The sequence below is a fragment of the Manacus candei genome, unplaced genomic scaffold (assembly GCF_025592945.1).
Source record: "Manacus candei isolate 608988 ecotype Guabito, Panama unplaced genomic scaffold, ASM2559294v1 h1tg000067l, whole genome shotgun sequence".
In the NCBI taxonomy this organism is placed as follows: Eukaryota; Metazoa; Chordata; class Aves; order Passeriformes; family Pipridae; genus Manacus; species Manacus candei.
Genome location: NW_026138115.1, coordinates 4283774 through 4305689, shown reverse-complemented (window position 1 = coordinate 4305689; position 21916 = coordinate 4283774). Strand labels below are relative to the sequence as shown.

General features: G+C 37.6%; 1 protein-coding gene across 1 annotated transcript in view; it reads right to left on the bottom strand.

The window, feature by feature from the left end:
• Window positions 1–1936: 1936 nt before the first annotated feature.
• NRDE2 (NRDE-2, necessary for RNA interference, domain containing) overlaps window positions 1937–21916 on the bottom strand; it is a 31750-nt gene continuing 11770 nt past the window's right edge. Inside the window, exons 5-14 of the mRNA XM_051806597.1 lie at window positions 20650–21112; window positions 20049–20451; window positions 16366–16499; window positions 14174–14294; window positions 12085–12260; window positions 11007–11393; window positions 8899–9827; window positions 6609–6747; window positions 3398–3469; window positions 1937–2735 (exon numbers count right to left, since the gene is read on the bottom strand). Coding sequence (XP_051662557.1) covers window positions 2610–2735; window positions 3398–3469; window positions 6609–6747; window positions 8899–9827; window positions 11007–11393; window positions 12085–12260; window positions 14174–14294; window positions 16366–16499; window positions 20049–20451; window positions 20650–21112 — 2950 coding nt within the window. The 3' untranslated portion in view covers window positions 1937–2609. The remainder of the gene's footprint in view (window positions 2736–3397; window positions 3470–6608; window positions 6748–8898; window positions 9828–11006; window positions 11394–12084; window positions 12261–14173; window positions 14295–16365; window positions 16500–20048; window positions 20452–20649; window positions 21113–21916) is intronic.

Genomic DNA, 21916 nt, shown 5'->3' with positions numbered 1-21916 from the left:
TGTGAAGTTTAAGGTTTATATAAAGTTCCACATACAGACCACAGTTAAGAAATGTGCAGTCTTTGTTCTGGAAACTGGGAGCAAATGCTGGCTACTAAGAGAGCAGAGTTACACACAGAGCAGTGCCTTTGATAACTGCCAGTGCTGTAACAACAATGGTAGCACCAAGGCCAAGAGCTTTCATTTTTCCATGTAAAAATTATGTGGCTCATTGTTAAAAACAAACCCTACAGATGAATGGAGTCTTTTATTTAATCTGGATGACAGAAACCCTGAAATAGAATTGGTTTTCATCTGCAGATAGAAAAACAAGTTTTATTACCCATTCTTATAAACCTTAGGAGATCTGTCTCCTTGGAAAGGTCACAAAAAGCCAAGGATTTTTTAGCACTTTCTAATCATGGCAGTTGCTCTCATCATTGCTTGAGGGGCTGAAAAGCTTTACGATGTCTGGAGAGCAAGGCACTTTTTATTTGGGACACAGCTGTTAATTCTGGCTAGAAGCAACAGCCACAAAGAGGTTGGTTCAGCTCCCTGAAGAAAAGCTGCATTGCATTAAGCAAATCCAAGGACTCTGTTCTGGTACCATGTCTGCCACCACAGGAACTGAAAAGCAAACATATTTGGAAATTTGGTTCTTACCTTTTGCAGCAGAATTTGACTTACACCTCTTTGGCCAGCATTTCTGAAATAGAGTCTCAAGATCAAGACAAAAGTAATAAAGATCAGGAGAAAGTGAACAGAACAGAAAAAGCTACTGGAGTAGCTTTTTGGGCAAGACTCCATGAGCTCCAGGAAGTGAGCAGCCTCTGACCACCCAAGTGAAGGAAGTAGTGCAAGCGCTGGATTAGGAAAAGCTCTGCAAAGGAAAGGACTCAGGGGACAGGATGCAAGGAAGTGATTGAAACAGAACTAATTGCTGCCATCACTGGAAGTTTTCAGCTGTGATTGGAGACAGTGCTAGGTAATCTCACCTAGGCTCCCTGTCTCACAACATGTTGGACCAGATGATCTTTCAAGGTCCCTCCCAACCTGGGCTGCTCTGTGACTGTTAAGCAGGAGCACAATTAAGCTGATCCCCACTCCACCGGCCCTTTTAGGGTTTCAGAGGAAATGGCGTTCTGAGTTGATGGGAAAGCATAAACAAACACGGGCATAATTTGTCATGTTACTGTTCAGACACAGAGTAACTTCTACCTCCATTTCAGGAGCTGTAATTTTTGTAAGAAGCACAGATTTAACATATAAAATACTTATTTCTCACGAAGCCTAATCAATTACTTCCACAGCAAAACCAGCATCACTTGGAACTGCAGCAATATAATAAGGCTCTTCAGAAGTGCTGTAAGGCCATTTAGAATTATACATATTCCCTGTAGCATTTAAAATAATTTTATAAAGGAATAAATGAAGTGCAGCCTGAACTAAAATGTATTCTATCTTGTATTGTGGTGCTACAGGCAAACCCAAACCACAGGTTGTGTGGCTTTGTCAATAGTTTCACATGTCTCACCAGCTGGATGATCCCAATTATTTTAGTGCTGTTAGTGACAATTAAGTTTTTTCCCGAAAAACATCTGAGGCAGTTCTGGGTATTCAGTGGCTGCAGGTACCCTTTTTTCAGATGAAGATCCAATATCTGAGTTCTTAAGTCTCAAGAGTAGGGATGCTAAACAGTCTTTTCCATATTTCAGCATATTCTGTCTTATAAAATAAATTGATAACATAACTGTATCCTTAAATTGCTACCATATTTCATATGACTTCTCTAGGAGCTTGACTAAAGAGTCTTGGAATAGAAGCTACTATTTAAACAATCATGTTTTGCCTGTTCTGCCTTCTCTTATGATGATTGCCTGCATTTGGGTTAAAAGCGAGTAATCAATTACAAAAACTTGTTTAGAAGTGAGCTGCTTAGAGATGCATTATGGACACATTTTCATTTTTAATACACTTACAGTTCTATTAATAAACAAAAAACAAGTTCCTTTTGAATTTTCAAATATTCTGGTATATTTTTCATAAATATTTGTATTAAAATGGTCATCTGTCAAAGTATACAAGTCCAAAATAGGTGCCTGATCAAGCAAAGATTTATCTTTTACTCACAGGATATGTACAGATGTAATGGTTGTTTGACTTAGTAGTTATATATACACACACGCATACCAAGCTGAAAGAAATTACTGAAGTCTGCCAACTGGAGGACAGTGGAGCATCCATTTGGCAGATGTTTATTTCCCGTGCTGCTCACCAAACCATAGTTGGCATATACTGAACCTCTACTGAACCCTAGGGAATGTAATTTCAAACAACAGAATAAGAAACTGGGCAACGTTCAGCAGGAGGCTATTTAGAGGGTATCCTGTGGGAGCCAGCACTACTTCAGAGAAGTAGTGGATGCATTTTTGCGGGCAAAACGCAGTCCTTGATTCCAGAATACTTGCAGCTAGCAGAACTCCATTTTGATGGGAATTTATATTTAAAAAAAAATTAAAAGAAAGTACATAGTACCAACGTGCCAACAGAATTCCTGTATGAAAACAAATGGATCTAACTGTTAGCTTTGGAAGTAGCTTCTGAACTTTCTCCATTTCTGCAGTCTTCTTTTAAATCTCTAATAGTAGATCCAGCTCTTCCATAGGTACCCTCACTCTCAATTCTTTTTCGGTCATTAGATCAAGTGTCTCTTGCACATCATCAGGGAAATATTCTACTGCATCCATATAGAGCACCTGAAAAGGCAACAAGAATGTTTGCTGTGCCATCTTTCTATTACAGAGAGAAACATGGTATAAAGAAGTAAGTAGATAGGCAACAACTCTGTAGCAAGAACATAAGAAATATATACTACTTTAAAATAATACAAACAGAATTAGTACTTCTACAGTGACAGCCGAGTAGATGCTTAATCAACAGACTTCCAACTTTTACTAAATAACTTTATTTAAAAAGATAAAACAGAAGTCAAGAGGCACTGGAGCATTTGCAGCATATACAGACATTACTTGAGGAGTTGCAGGTGTTCCTCATTAATTTTCTATACTATTAACTACATACATTTTTATTTGCCTATAGATTTCTGGTACTACCATGCTCATGATAAAACACAGTCTGAAAGACTCAGTCACTTCTAGATCACACAGGACTTATTACTGCCGTGCCTCAATGCAATGCAACACTTTTGTGTCCTGAAACACAAACGGCACTGAGTACTAACCATGTTCCCATTTCAGATGCATCTCTTATTTGCAGAAAATCTTAATAGTACTTCCTCAGCAATTTCTTCTTTTATTTGCATATAACTCACTACAACAGCTACTAAAGTCTAACTTTTTTTCAAATACAGAACTTCATAAATTAGAATATGATAGGTTTACATGTTTTCTGTGCCTACCTTTGCCCAAGGACAGTTTTGAAGGGCTTTATAAAACAATCCTTTACTTTTTTCTTTTTTTCCTAGTGAAGCCTGTGCGAGAAAAACAAATGTTCATAATTCAGTGCAGTAATAGCTGAAATAATGAAACAATTACCTCTGAGATAAAGAAATGACTGCTGAAAAGCTCAGAGTTCTGCTGCTGCTGGGGAATCTTTATTATTATATCTTGTGGTAGCTATTCAATTTGTCACGTTACACTGGTTACACTCTTCAGATGTCTTTAAGGAGTTTCAGAACTTTACTTGTATGACAAATAATAAAACAAGACCTCACAAAAAGAACCTCTGCTGAGTATTTCAGTTCAAGTCAGTACCTTTGCCTAGATAATAATGCAGGAGTGCAGATTATTAACCAACATTTATATCTGATATGCTACACATACACTGCACAAGAGCATCTTTGGTAAAGTGCAGGTGATAATCCATTGGTGTTATGCACTGAAGAGACCACACATATACATGTTCTTACTCAGCAGAAGCTTGGTAAGGCTGAACCTCCTTACATATAAAAATGTATATGACAAATTAGCATCTGTCTAGAAGGAGTTAAAACTTCTTCCTCAAAGTATCCATTTAACTATGGATAACAAGTACACAGCACACAGCTATCATGAAATTTAGAAGAGAAAGGCAGCAGAGGTCAGAGTGCTGAACAGTCTCCTTAGCTTCAGTCATCCCAGTTACAGATAGAAATAATTACACAATTTCTGTGAAGAAATCTTTTGAATTGAAAAACTTTGAAAAACACTTCACAAATGCAATTTTATGGTAAATCTGAAAAAGCACCAATTTCAAAGTACTGAAAACACATTAAATATTTTGTGATCTTTGGAGAAGAGATCTTCCATTATGAATTTACCTTTTCTTTTGTTCTGACTACATCAGTACTGTTGCTAAAAATCAGCAACTTGTTCCTTGTCAAGTTTTAAAGTATAGAAATTATTTTTCATATTATTGATACATTGGTCGTAGAAACTTGTGCTGTTCTGGTGCAATCAGAATCACAAAATCTATTAGGCTGGAAAACACCTCTGAGACCACAGAGTGCAAACTTTGAACGAACACCACCTTGTCAACTAGACCACTGCAGTAAGTGCCACATCCAGTCTCTCCTTTTACTGAACAGCAAAGAATTTCACTCACTCACAGGAAACCCAGGGCTGCAGCTCTGCAAAGAGCTTTCTGTAACACTCTGCCTTTGCATTCTTCACAGTCACTGAGGTTGGAAGGGAGCTCTGGAGACCGTGTACTCCAAGCCTTCTGCTCAAAGCAGGGTCAGCGAAAGCAGGCTGCTCAGAACCACATCTCTGTGGATAGAGACTACATAACCTCCAGACCACCTCTTCCAGTGTTTCACAACCCTCACAGTAAAAAACCTCTTTCTCATGTCTAAACAGAATTTGATATATTGATTCAGCTTGTGGCTTTTCCCTCTTGTCCTGTCACTGGGCAGCACTGAGAAGAGTCTGGCTGTCTTCCCACCCTCTTATGAGGTATTTCTATACATTGACAGTATGTTCCAGGACCCTTCACTCCTCCAGGCTGAACAATCACAAGTGGACATTGTCTATCTGGACTTCAGTAAGGCCTTTTGATACTGTCTCCCATAAGATCCTCCTAAACAAGCAGCTGACGTAAGAGTTGGATGCACAGACAGCAAGACAGATGGAAAGCTGTCTCAAAGTCTGGGCCCAGAGGGTGGAGATCCATGGAACAAGTCTAGTTGGAGGCCAGTAACTAGCAGTACCCCTGGGGACAGTATTGGGTCCAATGTCATTTAACATGTTTGTTAATGACCTGGCTAATGGTGCAGACTACACCCTCAGTAAGCTTGCAGAGAGCATAGCTGATACACCCGAGGGTCATGCTGCCATCCAGAGGGAACATAATAGGATGGAGAAATCAGCTGACAGGAACCTCAAAGTTCAACAAGGAGAAGTGTAAATTCCTGCAACTGGGAAGGAACAACCCCATGCACCAATATATGCTGGGGCCTACTCAGCTGGAAAGCAGCTTGGCAGAAGAGGAACTGGGGTCCTGGTGGACATTAACTTGAGCAGGAACCAGCAATGTGTCCTTGCTGGAAAGAAAGGCTAATGGCACCCTGGACTGCATCAGGCAAAGCACTGCCAGCAGGCTGAGGGAGGTGATCCTGCCCCTCTATGCAGCACTGGTGAGGTCACACCTGACACCCTGCGTCCAGCTGCTGGCTTCCCTGTAAAAGACAGACATGCAGATACTGGAAAGAGTCCAGCAAAGGGCCACTAAGATGACATGGGCATCTCTCTTAAGCGGGGAGGCAGAGAAAGTGGGAACTCTAGCCTAGAGAAGGCTTGGGGGGTGAACTTATACATATATATAAATGCCTGAAGGGAGGGTGCAAAGAAGAGGGAGCTGGATCCTTTTTAGTGGTGCCCAGTGACAGGACCAGAGGCAACAGACAAACCAAATCACAGGAGGCTCTGTCTGAACATCAGGAAACAGTGTTTTACTGTGAGTGTTACTGAGCACTAGCATGGGTTGCCTGGAGAGTTATGGAGTTTACAGGAGATATTCAAAACCTATCTAGACACTGTAGTAGACAACCAGCTCTAGGTGGTTGAACAAGATGACCTCCAGAGGTCCCTTTCAACTTCAACCATTCTGTGATTCTGTGAAGTTAAAAAAAAGCAGGATAGAGATTTGACTGAAATATCAAAAGACCTTGTAATTTCCTTTCAGAACCACAAAGTAGGTCTAAAACATAAAGAAAAGTCATCTTTTCTGATTTTACTCACATAAAAAATAATAAAACATACATCCCTACAATTTACTTCCTCTTTTCTTAAGTTTTTCTCCCCTGACAACTTACCTTTATTTTGTAAGATTGGGTGGAATCCATCTATTGACATTTTATGACATATTTTTATCTATGTAAGATGACAGACACAGTAACTTGCCTGCATCCATATTAAGACTACACTGTCAAAGCTACTACTCCTAATCCATGTGAATTACATTTTCCTTAATATTCCCAGCAATAAGAACCAATACAGCTCACATATATCACCTTGCAAATCATAGAGGCATGGCAGCATTTAGTATTCATTCTTTTATATAGCATTGCAGCTGTGTTCATGAGAATTCCAAATATGGTAAAATAAACCAAAACTGATAAGTCTTCATCTTACCATAAAGTTCAAATACATTCTCCACAGCAATGGACAATGGGTACCATTTTCACTCTGAACTGCGTGTTCAAATAGAGCTACAATGCGATTTGTTAATCCAGTTTCAGGAATAGTACAATGTACTTCACCAACATCTGCCCTGAAACACAGACAAAAGAAGAAACAAGAGTCCTTTAAACCCAAGCTAAGGGACCACATCCAGGTAAGAGAGGGTAAAGAACAATGTACTGTCTCTGCAGCACTGTGTATAGCCAGGTTTTTGTAATTCACGCTACAAACTCTGCATGTTATTAACAATATTTTTAGCACTTGCTAATATAATCAACATATTTTTAAATAGGAAAAGTAGTTAAAAAAATATATATTTTTGTGAAAAATTCTTTTAGCATAGTCAAAAGTAATTTCTTTTTGAATACGATAACCCACTATCATATGACCTTAAAACATCTTCATTCAAGATAATTTCTTCATTCTAAGCTTGGCATAGCATCTCAAAACAAATTCAAGTCTGGGTCAGTAGATCTCCTGGTGCCCAGGCCAGTTTGTTCAAATTTACCCCATCATCCATGTAAGGCCACACACTGGTCTTCAATCCAGGTCAAAATTACAGCTCTGGATCTCAACCATGATCAAAATAATAACTTTCACCCAGAGACTCAAATTCCTTAAGTTGCAGGCACAACACAAAAGTAGGTATTTTTCACCAAAGCATTGATTTCCATCTACAGCTGATACAGAGTGGCTTGAGCTTGATGAAACAGCCTGGAGCACTCACGGCAATGTTCCTTCTGTCTGTGTGTGCTTGCTTAGCCTGCCTGCTTGTCCCAGTCACCATCAACACTTGGCTCCTAATCTGCCTCTTTTTTCAAGGGTCTTTGAGGTAATTTGTCCTCTCATTTTGCCCCGAGGCAAAATTATGAAATCTATTCTGCATGGAATCAGATATTTGAAGCCTTGTACCTAACACTGACTTCCGTATGTTCCTGTTTTACCTTTCATGTTCATTTCTTCATCTGAATTCCATGCACTTAAACAAGTAGAAATACAAGCCAGAATAGGAAACAGTCACATACAGCACAGACATTTTCTTAGTTTGTCACAACATCACAAAACATTAGTTTTATGCATGACTGACAGGCCATTTATCTCCCTGTTGCAGTAGTTCAGCTCTGCTCTTGCAGAATCCAATTTGTCCCTTACAAATATAACATACAGGAAAGGCTATGCTAGCAGTAAAAAATCTGGAAAGGAACTCAACATCAGTTTCCAGTAAAAATAATGAAAATCTATCATAGTGTCAATCTGTAATTAACAGTAAATTGAAATCCAATCCTCCTTTACAGATTTACAGATGCCTGTAGAATTCTTACTGCAATTTAGGATGACAGAGTGACAGCTCAGGAATGTCACTATCATGTATCAATGCCTGTTGCCCAACTGCAGCAATCAAAGCAGTGGATGCGCCCTCATTTCAAAGTATATTGATAATTATGTAATTTCACCAAGTGTGAATATTGTAAGCTTACAGCTATGTAAAACTTGCAGATAACACTTTACAAGAAATCTGTTGCTACGTGCAGACACAAACAACCAAGCTACCCATGTTATTAGAGATATGTAGGTAGCAGTGGATAGGTAGCTCCAAGCAACAAGCAGACAACAGTTAAGAGACTAAGCTCTAAGAATGAACACATACTTTGTTCCCCACATTTCCTACCCTTTCCTCCTTTCTCAGGAGCAAAAACAAAAATCACAGACTACTGCAAATTAAGAGAATTTCCAGCCTCTTCTACCTAGCAACAGCCCCATATGAAAACTAAACTCTCAAGGACTCACTATGGAAACAGATCTGCCACAATTGTATTCTGTGATCCAGAAATAAAGTAGAGCAGCCAGCTCAGACAGGAACTGCAGCATAGCTCTGTATTACACTCCTTATTGCTGTAGCATTATAATGCAGCAGTTTCTAAGCTCATAGTGTCTACCCTGGCCATCTTCACAGGGTTAGTTATTTAAAAATTCTTTAAAGGAATGTGTACCACTCTGATGCCAGTAGCAAGTAATCAAACAAAGCAACACAAAATCTGGTCCAGTGGAAAGGACATGAGGGTATCCCCTAGGGCTTTAATTCTATTCAAGATTCTGCTATTGACTCCCTGATCAGCCTTGAACAAAAAATCTTCGCTAGTTACAGCTTCATCTGCAAAATGAGAACTATGACAGCGTTTGCTCTCCTCTATTATCAGACAGATTTAAAAAAGCATAATTGTAACGACCTGCAAGGTATTACCTCTGGACTTTCTCTGTGAGTTTTTTTCTCATCTGCTCTGCTTGGATTGCAAACAGCCATGGCTCTAAAGACTTAGTAGACCTTGTGACATTATCAAAAAATCTTCGTGCTTTGCTAGCACTGTGGGACTTTCTTTGGATGTGGATGTATGACCTCCAAAGAGACTGGTTGCTAGGATACCGTTTCAGAGCCTCCGTTAGTGCCTCTCGCACAGGATTCAAAGGATAAACACTAATTTTCATGTGAAATCTCAGTAAATTTGTATGCAGCAGCATGACAGCTTCAAGAGCACTGGGAAAATTTTGAATGCCAAAATTCTCTCCAGTTTTTTCACATTTCTGTGGACCAGAAGCTTCAAGTTTTTCTGAAGCCTGTGTATATATTAGTACTGCAGCATCAATCCCAACAGTCAAATACTGGAACAGTGCATAACAACCAACCAAGTTAACCAGCTGATCAGCATCACTGACCTGATCCTGATCAGAAACTGGTATTTTACTTAAATAATCTTGCAGTGCATGCTCATATGTTTTACGAGCTTTCAAGACATTCACAGATAACACTTGTCCGCTATAGGGCACATATGGTCCACTTTCAGTCAATTTGGTCAATATATGAACAGCACGTGACATAACAGCCCCTTCTATACTTTCTAGCAGTTCCACTTCCAGCTGAGCATAAAGCAGGCTGAGGCTGCAGAGGTGGGCACTCTTCAATCCTCCTGTCCCTGCTGTGCAAAGAGCTGTGTCAAACACCTTCCTGGCATCATCTGTGTTACCAAGCAGCCATTCTAGGTAGGCATAGAGTTTCCAGAGAGTAAGGTTGTTTCTGTTGTCAGGTGCTTTAAGGAAATTCTTGGCCAGCTTTTTACTTCTCCTCCCTTGTGCTTTTAGCTTCTTTTTCTTTTTTGCTTCGAGACATTGAATCACCTGCAGGGCAAATAAACAGAACAAATTTTGAGAGGGGTGGAAGAAGAAAAGAGAAAAAAATCCTCACAGCAATTTTTTACTTCAATACTGTGTTTTGTTTTCATATTGTTCCATATTTCACCACCAGCCAGATCTGTTGCTACTAAGTACTCTAAGTTGTCACAACTGCCTGTTGTCAGCTCCCTCCAATACAGTAAAATTACACACACTTATCATTCTTACTCCTGCTGCTGACATTAAGTAATACCAAATTTCACTCTTTTAAAAGGCCAACTGTTCAAACACAGAGCTGCTAACTTGCAACGACTGAGAAAGGAAAAATAAATTATGCATCTTATGACTAGCACAACTAAACCCAAGTAGCTTTTCACAGCAGGAAACGTTCTGACAGACAAATCTGGAGGTCGGATGGGAAGATTAAAGGACAGTAGATCTTCTGGTCAGGTAGTGTTGAAGTAAGAGACAGGGATCTTATCCATAAGGAAACACAATACCAAACTTTCTTAAGCATTAGGAAGACAACCTGGATTCTCTGCCCTTCTGTGGGCATTTATTAGAACAGTTTTACCTGAGTAAATCCATATTCATAGAATGTTACGGGTTGGAAAGGACCTTCAAGATCATCTAGTCCCAACCTTCCCTGCAGCAGGCAGGAACACCTTCCACTACACCAGGTTGCTCAAGGCCTTATATAACCTGGCCTTGAACACTGCCAGGGTTGCAGCAAATGATAAGTAAGATTGGAGTGTTCAATAAGACTCCAAATGTAACTTGTATACGAAGTAGAAAGTTTCTTGATTAGGTGCTTGTATTATGGTATTGGGGAATTATGCACTTAGTAGAACAGTATGGTAGAAGTACTTGGTTGACTCACTTTGCCCTGTAAAAAAACCACTTGCGACCATTCCTGCCCAGCATATAATGTATCATATAATAACATTTATTCAAAACTTTTTTAAAGTTTGCTGCATGTATGCCAGTGTATAACACGTATTGAAGAAAAGGGTTTGTCAGTTTGCTTTTTTTTTTACCCCAGTGCAATCTTAACTAGCATTTCCTGATTTGAATACTTAGTCCTGCAAGACAATTTTCATCAATATTTATTTTAACTCAATATAAACATTAATACAGAATAAAGTCACAAATTACAAAAGCCATTATATGCAGACTCCTCATTACCTTATATATTTCATACTGTAACCAACAAATAGACAGATTAGATTTTTCCTTTCCTGTAAATATCTGGAATAGAACATGGAAAACATTCTGTATGAACTCCTCTCCTTCTTTACAGTGGCCTATCTGACGTCTCCCTCGTAGCATTGTGTCCATATGACCAATACTGTTGAATCCAGAAAGTGGAAAATCAACAGAAGTCAGCGGTTTATCATCATAAAGCACACTGTCAAAGATGTTATTTTCATCCATGGCAATATAGAGACTGGAAGGAAAGAGTTTACTTGTACATGGAACTCCTAGGAATTGCAAAAATGAGTACAACAGTTGATGTTGAAGATTTGGATTTGAAAGACGGATTAAAGATGGTCCAAGATCATCAAATAACACCTAAAAAAATCCAAATTACAAAACTCCATTAATTCAGGCAATCAAATAAAAGCAGTAAATCTGTAACTTATGTAATTAAAGAACCTTTTCAAGTCAATACAATTTAGAATTACTATTAAGTGGTATGAGAGAATGTGATTCAAATTAAAAAGAGAGAAGTAAAACAACAATACGGTTTTCCAGTCAGACTGTTACTTTACTATGAAGAGATTTCTTCGCCCTTGAGCATCAAAGACCTCCACAGAAAACTTACACAATGAAGGTCTGCAGATATTATTGGCTTAGGCCATTTAACACATTTTGATTTGAAAATCAATGTCTGACTATTTCCCAAGGGAAAAAAAAAATCCAACTATCTGACTTAAAGGCAACAAAACCTTTGTTTATTTAATGCCCATATCTTCTTAAACATAAGATTTCTGTGACATTTCCACAAACAGATGACAGGCATCAGTGAACAGCAAAGACAGACTATTTGCCTGCAGGCTTTCCAAAGTTTACCATGAGCTTCCTATGGATTTGAGAAGTCTCAACATAAAACCTCAAGTAAATTTGGAATTTCAAAAAAAGAAAAGATCTTTCTTCCAAATGAAGAAAAGTAATACTCTTCTAACATATCCACTAGCAATGAATTCAAATTAAAGGATAATTAGTCTTATCATCTCCCCTTGTTTTATTATATCACACTGACCTGTCTTTCCGGATCTTCACAATCTTCTTCAGTTTCCTTTTTGGTTTTGTCTGGCCTCCAAGGTAACCAATGCCTTGCTTCACGGGAATATTCAATATCCAACCAAATATGCCACTTGGGGAGAGTTTTATCCTTTATTTCTAGATCCTCATCTATCTCTTCATCATCCTCATCATCTGAAATCAAACCAAGACACACACACACACAAAATTATTAAAGAAAAATTAATTCACCAAATCCAAAGGTCAGACACGACACACAATTTAACTACTTTAACAATGTAAACAAATACAGTGCTAATAAAACAGACACAAGACAGAGCTGAGAATTTCCACATTACAGTTCTGGGTTTTGACACCAACTGTAAGAGTGGGAAGTTTCCAAACTTTTAGAAGCTCTGAATCAGTGTCAGCACTCAAACTTTCTCATAGAGGAGAAAACACTGATGGGCTGTAGACTACTTTTATCAATAGCAATTTGCAAGCAACAGCCAAGAGTCAGTCATCTTTTTGTGCAATTTAGGCTCTTCATACCTAGGTATAAAATCTCATATATGCTCTATGAATACTTGTGTGCATAAAACATTTTGAGAAAAACACTGTATGAAAAAGTAGTACTTCAAAATTAAACACTGCAAAACAAGCTTGGATATATTGTTTTATAATATCTGGTATTTTCAATATTTTCATTAATGTGCAATTGAAACAACCCATGCAGTTAAACACACACACAAAATGAAGTGCTTAACCATATCCACTTTTATGATAATCTTTCTGGACTATTAAATAAAATTTTAATATTTTTCCTGTGACAGCAATATATTAATTCTGTGCAGAACCTGTAGGCTAAAGGAAAGCTTGTAGAGATTCTTCTGACACATTTTTTCTTTCTTGTTGTTGAGGAAAAAATAGCCCTCCAAATTTAATGGTTACCTGCACTAATTTTTTTTTTTTGTAAGAAAGTCAAGCCATTTCTACACCACCTCCACATTCTTGATCCTGACATTTGCCACTAAATAGGTAAAACACTCCCAATCCCAGTTCTTAAATGTCAGGTAAAACAAACAGGTGGTTGCAAGATTTTTACCTTCTATATATTTTTTGTGATCAGTAGCCTCTCCCTTAGCCAGCAACTCTATGAAAAACGACAGCATTTCCACGCTCTAACCAAAGTTTGATAAAACCTGGCAGTTCTAATGATCACACTTGATTGTAGATTGCACCTGAACTTTTGGAGTTGACACGTAAGGGGAAAAGCACTTGTATGTGCCAAGGAAATTCCATCTTAATCCAGGGACAAGGGAAGCGCATGATCATCTTTCAGTTCCTTTGTTTACTAAAAGCAGAGCCAAACTTGCTTCATTAGAGTTGCTGCAGTAGCAGGAACAGCAAAAGCAGAGACAGCTCATCTCTGGTCAGACACATTCCAGTCCCCTGCTTCCCCTCACAATTTATCTGATCGAGAACTAGTCCTTGGCATGAAGGGAAGCGCTGCAGACCAGAAAACAAAGTGAGACTAAGCAGCAGGGAGGCATTTTCTGCATCACTGCCCACCCAGAAGCACTCCAGGCAAGTGCAAATGAATTCCTTCATTTTCTGCATCACAAAGAAAAAGGAAAGGTTTTCCTCCTACTTCTACTATATCTTTGCTTAAGAAACTGAAATCTGATTCTAGAAATAGAATCATTAATCTAGCTATCCTTGAGGCAACTATCATCTAATAATGTAATCCCACCTCATCTACCAATATGATGAAAGGGTCTTAAAGGAAGTAGATTTCTTTCACTTTTAGTGGGTGCGAGTGTCCACTAACTACTCACACTTTTAGCCTTTTCAGCACAGAGTGGCAGATATGCCATCCTCTGCCTTAATTCTCATCCTAGGAAGGACAGCAATATTCCATAAACAATATTGTACAACATTCAACACATACTATTCCCTGGAAAGTGTGATAGACATTATCTTAATCTCCGTAAATACTTCTAAGAACTTCTACACAAAAACATGAGAAGAAACAGCTTATATCATTCTAATCAACATGTTTAGGAGAACACACGGACATAAAAATACACATACTGACACACACATACCATCCTTAAGAGCAACCCATCCTCCCTTTTCTTGTTGGTGCATCCATGCTTTCCAGCCTCTTGCTCCTTTTTCTCCAATTCGTGGTTCTCCACTATCCCAAAAGGGTTCAAAGAATTCCACCTGTTGTTTCAAGCAGGGGTAGCCAAAACAAAACATAGAGAAAAATCATTTTTACTGCTGTACAAACACCACTTGAGTCAACTTAGGTTTTCCAGACCCTACAAGCACCTATCTGGGTGCAATTGCTGTACCTGAAGACCTTTTTAGATGCTGCTTAAGATTCAGCAGGGACAACTCAGTACTTCAGTTATGCCTGTGACACATAAGGACTGTCATCAGCTCTTCTCGTGAACATAAAGACTGTTTTTAAAGGCACTAGGCTTTAAAGATAGCAAAATACTTTTGCTATAACAGCCTAATGTCCTATATGGATCCTTCAAGGATAAAGATCCGAAGTCCCCAAGGCGTGGCTTTCAGATCCCAAACCTCCCCTCCCCCCTAACTTCCATGGGACTATGAAGATTTTGGCTAATGGAATGATAACTGAATCACATACCTATGGTCAAATCAAAATGTTACAGCTGAACATTAATATGACTGGACTAAGGACAAGAGGAAAAGATCAGTAAGGCCTTTCACTTCTCAGATTTCAGGGTGGTCAATAAGGTCAGGGCACTTCCCAGTGAATCAGAAGTCCAGGGTTCTAGTCCTGACTGTCACTGCCTCTATGCAATCGGTCATCTCTAGATTGATCAATTGTATATCTTTATATATCTGTATATATATATTTGCATATCTTTTGCTCTAATGACCATTTCTCTCTGATTACACGCTTCTGCTGAGTACTAACCCTTGGCCTGGACACTGACATGTGACTGTTAATACAAATATTAACAATAAAATTTACTCTAAGAAAAATCAAGCATCAACACATCAGAAAAAGCATGGCTTACAGCAACTGCAAATTCTAATTCTGCTCTTCATGGATTTATTCTTTGCTGCAAGTGAGAAAGTGAACTGTGAAAACAGTGCAGAAACAAGTAATTCCAGACTGAGTCATAACGCTGCTGCAAGAGAGCAGAATGTGTGATCAGCTGTAAATCTGGCATTCTCCTCTTTTCAAGAACTGCACTTTTCAACCAAAACACTGCCCTTGTAAATCAAGGTTCCTTTTCATCCTGCTTTAAGATTTTTTAAATACTATAGATAATCTTGAAGTTTTTCAAATGACTGGAACTATAACTCTGTATATGTGTATCTGTGCAACTGTATCAAATCCCACCTGATAGCTATGACTGAACTCTTAACTTTTGGCTCTTTAAGGAGACATCACAATTATTTAACTTTTAAGATTGCTCCATTTGTGGGTAACAGCACTAACTGAGAGAACAGAAATGGAGTCTCAGTTGTGGTTTCTGGGGAAGAAGGTGAGGTAATGGAAGCAAACTCAATTTTTGTTCTCTGTGGTAGCTCAGCTGTCTAAGTGGTGGCCCTCCCTATCACCCATTAAAAATGAAACAGTTCCTAACAGTTCAGTGGGATGATGCTACTGGCATCTAAATATTATCTTACTTATTATTATTGGGGTGCATGTCCAAAATTCTCCTGAGCAAATTAAGAGAAAAAGCATTTTACTACTTTAGCATTTAACACAATAAGTTGAACAGAATTACACGGGTTAAATAAAAGGCACTTGAAAGCATGAAGGTGTTCCTAATGGAGGCATCAAATTAATGAAAACACGTAACAGAGAACCTAAGAAATTTTTTCAAGAACCGTCTAGAAGAGAAAGAGATTTTAGGTCATATCAGATTTCTCCATCAACAGTAACAAAACAACAGCTTTTCTGGGGAAAAGAAGCAGGGCAAGTGCTAACTAGACAAAGACATTGGTCAGCTAGTTCTATTTTTTCCTACTTTTCCGATTTTTTTTCATCTTTAATTAGTAAAAAAGAAGTCATGAAATGACTGGTTATCACACTTGTATTATATACAGCAGAAGTAGCTGTTTGGCCTGCAGTTCCAGAGAACCCACAAGCATTTTTTCAAGGAAAGCATCACCTTGAAGAATCACTAAGTAAGTGGTTATCCAAAATATTTCCCTATGTCCTCAAAAATTCATCAACATGTTCCTGGTACTGCATTCTCTGTAATAGATTAAGACACACACCCATTTAAATGGAAATTGCTACCTGTCCCCTTGTTGGCAGATCTTTTACACTGTCAGGTTTAAAGAAGGTGAAGTCAATCAGAGCCTGAAACAAAGACACTGCTTTCTCAGAATGGCCAGCCTGTCTCAGAAAGTGGCACTGCTGAATAAATATAGCTGTAAAGTAAAGAAGATAAAATTTTAGTATTTCAAATTAATTTTGTTGCAAAATATTTTATTACAGTCCACATATAGAAAATACATACATGAAGTGCTGTCGTGCATAATTGTTTTGGGATAGTATCAAAATCCAAAACATGGAGAGTAACTAGCACAAATGCCTGTCAAAACTGTCATAGTTGAGTTAACTCTAAGACTGCCCACTTCAAATGTACCAAAGAGATGACTTTTTATTCATGTTGGACATGCACTGTCCTTACTGATGAAAAAGACAGACAATGGTCCCAACTTCAGTGTATTCAACATCTGTCAGTGGGTCACAGCCCTCTTTGAAGATGCTGGGTGTTATCACAATGCACACAGTAGCTGATAACAACAAAAATCCTCTTTGCCTCAGTTTTGCATGAGATAGTTACACTGGTAATATTTTGGTAATATACCATTTTCATTCCAACTGTCACTCCCTTTTTCTTCACCTTTACATAAGACCTGAGTTAAGAGAAGTCCAGTCTTTTGGTCAAGGTGTTACTGCTTAAAAGTAGAGAAGAGCCCTATCCCTGGCTCTTCAACAAATTTTATTTGTAATCACTGCCATATCCCTACTGCATACTGAGCCTCAGTCCCAGCTCAAAAAAGGGAGCAAAGCCCCAGTTTTCCTAGTCATATATTTGCAATGAGAGTCTTAAATGAAACAGCTGGAAAATAACAGGTATTATAAACACCTCTATTAGCAGGCAGCTCAAGAACATTTCAGAGATACTTAATCACTCCAAATTACACTCCAGTAGTCTTAACAAAATAGAGGCTGTTCAAAAACCTAATTGCTTTAAATCATAATCTTAATTGGCTTGCAAAAAAACCACCAAAACCCGTAAATAAAGACTTAAATAAGTCACTGACAGCTTTGAAACTGGTTCTTCAAAAACTTTTTTCTTCACTAAATGCACAGGCTTTGGAGGGTTTTAAACAATCAAAATATTTATGTGTCCAGATACACACATGCAACAACATAGTTTAGAATCAACTGCTCCTAAAGATCATGCTATTTTTTAATAAGAAGTGGAAAAAGATTTACTCCTTTCACCTGTATTCAGATGTACATCAGATGTGTGTGCACATAAAAACTTGAATTCAGCTAGAATATACAAACCAGGCATTTAATCCAATCTTTTTCTGCAAAGCCAATGATTGTTTCCAATAACAAAGACTCAGATTTCTGAAAATATTTAGACAACTAAAACAATTATTAAGTGTATAACAGAATCTTCCAAAGTATTTTAACCAATTTAGGCACTGTGTTCAACTGACACAGAAAAAGTTGTCCTTTCCTAGTCTCAAAACTTCAAAGAGATGAACTTTGATTAAAAGAGTCTGAATGTAGAGAATATCTCACCAGGATTTGCTGCCAAACTGGTGCCAAAAATAAATTACAGTGTAAGATTTTCTGCATTATAAAAAAGAAGAAGATACTTAGAGAAATTCAAAGATCAGCATTTTCTTTGTGGTAAATAGAACGAATATGTACTTAATTCAGTCCATGATCCTAAGACACTTCTGCAGCTGAACTGACTTAAAAGATAAGGATGTTTCTTCCAACCAGTAGATATAATTTGAAAAACAGAATTCCTTTTACACAGCAAAATTTGAGAATGCTTTATCTTTATCTGATTAACAATTCCTACTAAATTTAAAGTATAAATTTTTATCTCAAAATTTATGTAAAAGCTGATCTATCATTTTAAATTCAGTTCTACCTTTCTTAAATTTCATGTTTTAAAAAAAAAACCACCCACCCATTTCCAAGTAGATAGTGCTGTGTATTGAATTGAACACTAGATGGCACAGTGTGCTGCTATTTAAAATTAGAGATCTTATACTCTGTCCTTAGCAAAGGTCAAAGGTTGAAGATACAAGCCTACTATATATCTATACTACTACTCCTCATAATTAATTTGTGAAACAATCTGTCTTAACGAACAGCCTGCTAATCTTCCTTACTCTCAGTTAAAAATCAGCCCAAGAATTATATAGCTGAGTCATTAATAAAGAAATCTCAAATCAAGAAGTCTCCCACTGGAATTTTCTCTACTTCAATCATATGAATTCCAAAGGGGAAAAATAAAATACTTGACAGTGTTCATGAACAAATAACTCTAGGCTTAATACAGAACAACAGGAAGTTATTTGTGTTTCTGTTCCACTCCTAAAGTTGAGTTCATTTTCATTTTAACCTATCTATGGACACTGGCAGCAAAAAAGTACTTTGAAAAACATCAATATTAGCTAACTAGTTAAAGGAACTCAAAAAAAAAAAATCTCATAGCAGTTGACAAACAGTTTTTAATGAGACACATGTTCAAATGTGTGCAGGGAAACAAAATTAAAGAAAAACCTTCCTGTAACCAAAAATAGATTCTGAATAAAACATCTGTCCTGAGAATCATTTATCATGGTTAGTGTACAAAGTGACTGAAGTGTGGGAAATTAGAGACAGTGGAAGCAATTAGAAGCTATCAGGCTGTATAATATCCACCTGCCAGTACAGGATTTTTCCTTTGCAGCACTTTTTCCAGTGCTTGATCCAAGATGAATCAGTCAAAGACCACATGAGATCTGAACACCTGAAACTAATTTGTAAACCCACCATCAAAATCTCTAAGTCCAGAGTGGACATTGCAAAACAGACAGCATCATTGCTGAAACAGCAGTTACAGGACTCAGATAAAAACAGGAGGTCACACATTTAAAAAAATGGACTCTTTCATCATAGTCTCTTGTACATTGAAAAAAAATTTTAAAAGAAAAAAAAAGGCAAAAATATTCATGATGACATTAATATTTCACCCTCCTCAGTGTACTCATTGATTAATAATCACAATGACACTCTAAGGTAGAGAAGCAAAACTGCAACAGGAAAGGATAAGCCATTTAGCTCCAAATAAATTTAAAGACCATGCCAGAACTGAGCATGAACTCATTTCTTCCCTGGATCCACTCCAGCATCCTAACCATCTGACTAATTTTCCTTGCAAGAATAATTATATAATCAAGTGGTAGATATATGCATAGAACAAATACAAAAGACATGTTCACATGGTATTACAGTTTAGAATTCTCTATTTACAAACCGGGGTGCTCAAGAAAATTTCACATCAGACTTGTCATGTTCCTCCTCTTTTCTGGATTAAAGTAATTAGCTGTAAAACTTTTGAACAAGAGATAATTGGTTTTTTTTCACAAGCCACTCTTTCAAAAGCGCATCCCTCGGCTGTTGGCTGCGATTCTCCAGTCCTGACACTGCACTATAAACCACTCAGCACATTAGACTTTACTGGATGTTGTATCATAAACTCTCCTGGGGAACAAAAAGATCTGCTATATCCATATTTGGTTGGAATATCTCCTTTAATTCTCAGCTAAGAAATCAGGATGCCAGGCATTCTGAAGAGAAGAAAAGCTTCACACAATACATAGGAAAGTCTATTCTTAATGTAATTGGCTCCTATGAAGACAATCTGACCATAATATGAAACAGAAGAACCTTACCCAGCATGGCTTCTTCTGTGCCAGGCAGCAGAGGATGGGATACCATGCTGCCATCCTGTACAGCTGCCAATGTTGTCAAACATTTTCCATAGAGACTATTGATTTTTGAAACAGAAAAGGTAGTGAACTGACTTTGACAGAACAGAAGGTATTTCTTCCACATCTCTGGATTATTGGGATGCAAGAAAATTAGCTTCTGCCACTCTTTGATCAAAGCTGGTGGTTCCCAGAACTCTGTGCAAAGCTTCAGCCTGGCAAGTTTCAGATCAACATTACTGGGATTACTTTCAATTGCCCTCTCTAATATAGCCAGTTTCTTTTCTAAGATTAACTTGAGTGATTTTCTTCTTACTTCCTGCTCTCCCTTACTGGCATAAGGGCTAGGTCCTCTCATTAATTCATCCTAAAACAAAAAGAAAAATCATTACAACATTAGGAAGAATCATCACTAGAATCACAAGAATACTGACATTTGTGAATATGAATAAACAATTCATTCTTCATCGACAGAAGATATACAGTACTAAACAAATGAAATTACAATATAATGTTTATGTATTTATTACTTATAATAAGCAACAAGGTCTATTAGAATACATACCTGAAAAGAAACAAATTCCATCCAAGCATTAATATCTCTTGGGTTTTCTCTGACTTTCTTGTTATGTTCTTCCACTTTTGTCATTAGGATGGGGTTCATGTTTATCCCAGGCTCTTGAATTGTTTGCTGCGTATTTACAGACTCATTGTCTGCACTCTTGAGCCCTTTTCCTTGTAGCCACACTGCAGTTGATGGATCATAAATCCCAAGAGGATTTACCTCTTTTCTGTCAGAAGAATCATCAATTTCTGCTTGGGAAACTGGTATAAAAGCAGGTGGGTCAGAAGGACAATCTTTATTGCAAACAGGAATCCCATCTGTGTTCAGCATCTTCACATTGCTCTTTGTAAAGTAGCGCTCAGGTTGAATCTGTACTTGTTTCCTTTTTGATGTAGAACTGTCCCAAGTTATACACTGTTTCTTCACATCTATGCCAAGGCAGGACTCCCCTCTCCTTTTATACCTTAGAAGGGAAAATACAGTCAAACGTATTCTACAATACACATCAGAAAAAACACCTCCTTCTTGAAAGCAAGCATGGAAGAAATACTGGCATTCAAATTGACTCAAATAACGTATGCATAGACCTTCAAAAGTTTAAGAACCTGGTAACTTTCTGCTTATTTAAGACTTCAGTTTATGAAGTCTTAATATGCCAATTTATGCCACCACATTTCTAATATCATAATAAGCTTCCTCTGACTTCAACAATATCTGTCATACTCAAGTAGAAGAAAAAACTTTTTTCTTCCTATCATTTTAAGCCAAGTAGAACCTGGAGAAAGAACAACATACAACATCATTTAGGGCTACTTAGATTAGACTATTTTAAACTGAAAATCAGACACCATTAGTTCAGTCCAGTAACTTCTTTCTATGTCCCTAAGCTCCTGTCTATTTTATATGCCAAAAAGTGGACAAGGGTGTGGAGAGAAAAGAAAGACCACATTCATAAAGGTCACAATACTCCTATGGATTAAGAAAGGAAAATACCATCTTCAAATATTACCAAGAATGTCAGTGGTAGATATAGTGACATGTAATGCTAAAATAATACTTTTCATCTCAGAAAACAGCTGACAATTCAAAGGTGGTAAAAAATTGAAATTAATTGTAACCAGGCAATTTTATTGCAAAGGTATATAACACTACAGAAATATAACCCATAAATTCTCCTTCTTCCACAAGTAATTATATACAGTATTATTTTATATACAGTAAACAACTTTCAGGAAAATCACGAAATGTACATAGACAATGCACAGGC